This window comes from Aedes albopictus, chromosome 2, assembly GCF_035046485.1.
Source record: "Aedes albopictus strain Foshan chromosome 2, AalbF5, whole genome shotgun sequence".
Classification (NCBI taxonomy): Eukaryota; Metazoa; Arthropoda; class Insecta; order Diptera; family Culicidae; genus Aedes; species Aedes albopictus.
Window position 1 is genome coordinate 83,542,380 of NC_085137.1, and position 2,949 is coordinate 83,545,328.

At 45.9% G+C, this 2,949-nt stretch overlaps 1 protein-coding gene across 1 annotated transcript; it reads right to left on the minus strand.

Moving 5' to 3' along the window:
• Window positions 1-1,844: 1,844 nt before the first annotated feature.
• LOC109397614 (uncharacterized) lies at window positions 1,845-2,708 on the minus strand. Its single transcript, XM_019669904.3, has one exon. It carries the CDS (start codon window positions 2,706-2,708, stop codon window positions 1,845-1,847), a length of 864 nt encoding a protein of 287 aa, XP_019525449.2.
• Window positions 2,709-2,949: the final 241 nt, after the last annotated feature.

Sequence of the window (2,949 nt, forward strand, 5' to 3'; positions counted from 1 at the left end):
TGCCTTTGCAAAGTCCACATAGATCGAGTCAACTTGCACGCGCTTGTCCATGCACGGAAACAGAAAGTTGGAGTAGTCCATCAAATTCGTAAGTGTTGACCGATTTTTAACAAACCCGTGCTGGCACTCCGATATGATTGGAAGCGCGACAGGAAACATGGCATCATAAATCAAACGTTCAAATACCTTAGCTAAGCATGGTAGAAGCGAAATAGCTCGGTAGTTTTCAACGTTATGAACGTTACCAGATTTGTGTATCGGGATGATCGCAGCAGTTTTCCAGGCGGTCGGGAACTTACCGCTCGTAAGAGATCGGTTGAAAATGATCGTCATTGGGACAGCGAGAGGGGCGGCGCACGATCTAACAAAAACTGGAGGCAATCTATCCGCGCCTGGCCCTTTCGAAGGATCCACTGAACTGAGGGCAGCATGGATGTTGACTTCACTTAGAGCGGGTTGTGCTAGGGACATATTGTATGACGGAATACTGTCGATGTACGGGCCTGTTGCGGAGACATCGTTTGTTTCATACACATCTTTGAAGAAGTCAGCAAATAGATTCGCAGCCTCATCGGTTGAGTTTGACCTTATGTTGTTGTAGGTTACGTCGCTGGGAATAGACTTATTACGTTTTTTCGAGTTGACATAAGACCAGAACGAGGAAGGATTAGCTTGCAAATCAGTTTCGGTACGATTTAAGTAGTCCTTGAAGGCGGAATCCACGGATGATTGGTAACTGGATTCCAATTGTTGCAGATTCATTTTGGCTATGTGCGTTCTTTGCTTGAAGTATCTTTTCCTGGCCTTGCGGAGAACGTTGCGACTGTGGCGTATTTCTGCAGTCCACCATGGAGGAGACGTCTTAGAGTGTCGTAGGTTTCTTTTGAATGGCACTTTTTCATTCAAAATTGAAAATACTGTGTCGTAAAAATTGGTGATGGCATCGTCTAAGTTATCTGTCTGTAGAATGCCAGACCAGTTGACCCTCTCTAAAGACGTCGAGAGATCGTCATAGTCACAGTGACGGAAGTCAAAATCAGGAAGACCACGGTTAGCACGATGCACAATTTGCTTAGCAGGCAGATAATCTAAACGAATAATGAACGGCTTGTGATGGATATCAACTTTCAGGATTGGTGTCGGGGGTTCCAGTAGTTCGACGTTGACAGGATCATTCACAAACGCTAAATCAAGAAGTCTTCCATTTGCGTTGTATGCAGAACAGATTTGATGCAGGCCGCATGGCAGGACAGTTTCACACAGGCTGATCTCTTGTTCAGAAGAAGCGTTCAAAGGAATATAACTGTTGAGGTCAGTGTCAAGTTGCCATTGCAAATGAGGTAGGTTATAGTCGCCAACCACCACGATGCTGTCTGAGCTATCGGAGCTTTCAAGCATCTCTTGAATTGACGATGCGTGATTTGAGTATAGGCAGGGGTTGCTATTTGGTCGCAAGTAGATGCAACAAATATATATCGCTAGGGAATTCAGTTGAACGCGGACACATACCTGCTCAAGTGATTCGCAATTCGTTAGTTGAACTTGGGAAGCCTTCAAGTTGTTTCTAACCGCAATTAGGACTCCACCTCCACGCTTAAGTGTGCTTGTTAGGTTGTTGCGGTCACAGCGGAATATAGTGTACTCAGAAGAAAGTTCGGCGTTTCCGATGTCGTCATTGAGCCAGGTTTCGGTGAGAGCGATAACGTCGTAGTCAGCGGATAAGGTAGTCCTATGGAATGTGTCGGTTTTGGTTCTCATCCCTCTAACGTTTTGGTAATACACGGTGATAAAACTTTTGTTTGTTGAACATTGCCGTGTGTTCGGAGCATTACACGGCGTTTCGTTTATACTAGAGCTACCAGGGACGATTGGGCAGTAGATTCCGCTGTTACCTCGGTTATGTCTACCGTGTCCGTATTCGGTACCGTCGCAGGAGGCTGCCAAAAAACCCTTCGCTCTCTGGACTTGTCCTCGAATTCGCGGAATACTATACCAACCGGCCAAGTATTGGTTGTCATTGCTCTCGACTTCATATGGGCAGGCAATTCAACTTTAAACGAGACGAAGTTCAACGATGACAGATCTCTGCCCCGAGGTACAAGTTTCACAATTTTAACATCTTCGGTCTCCAACCTTTCTTTGACAAGGCCAAGGACTGAATCATCTGGAGCCTTCGGGGAGATACCCGATAGATACAACCAGAACTTATCATTATTGGAATTCTGATTGTTTAAATCGGAGGCACCTGGGGCACTGCGGTCGTTACCTCGCAGTAGTTTAGCCGGCCGGAATGGTGTGCGATCTTCCTCTCTACCACGTTTACTACCAGATTCAAAGTAAAACGGGTTACGGCCTGCGGGTGGAATGGGCGTTTTTGGAACAGCATCGATGAGTTTATTGAAATTAGAGTTAAGTTCCTTTCTAATTTCATTCAACACTTCGGTGCGGATATCATCCTTGAATTTTTCGATTACGAGGTCATTTGCAACATTTGTGGAAATCAACGCATTGCGGAAGCGTGCATTTTCCATCATTTTGCTGCACGCGTGACACATCCAATACATCTGTCTACATCTACCGACAGACTCCAATAAGGCCTCGTCCACACTGGCACAACGGAAGCAGAACCGCGCTGAACAGAATCCACGGCATTGCATAACACAATGTTCCACCAGCTCGTTGGCGCAACTTTCGCAAACTCCAAGCATGGTTGATGGAAATGTTCAGGCACGCGAGGGTTAAAATATTGCGTTCAGATGCTCGTCAACAGATGGCGTTACTGACGTGGAATTGTGATGGACGTCGGTGGTAGTTTCGGTAGTTTGTGTTGTAGTGAAAATGACACCAAAACAAAACTGTGATGCAGAGTGACTCACCGGTGCTGCTGACGTTCTCTCGTGTATCGATGTATTTGTGATGTGGATGAGCAGCATGCGACGTAACCAAAAT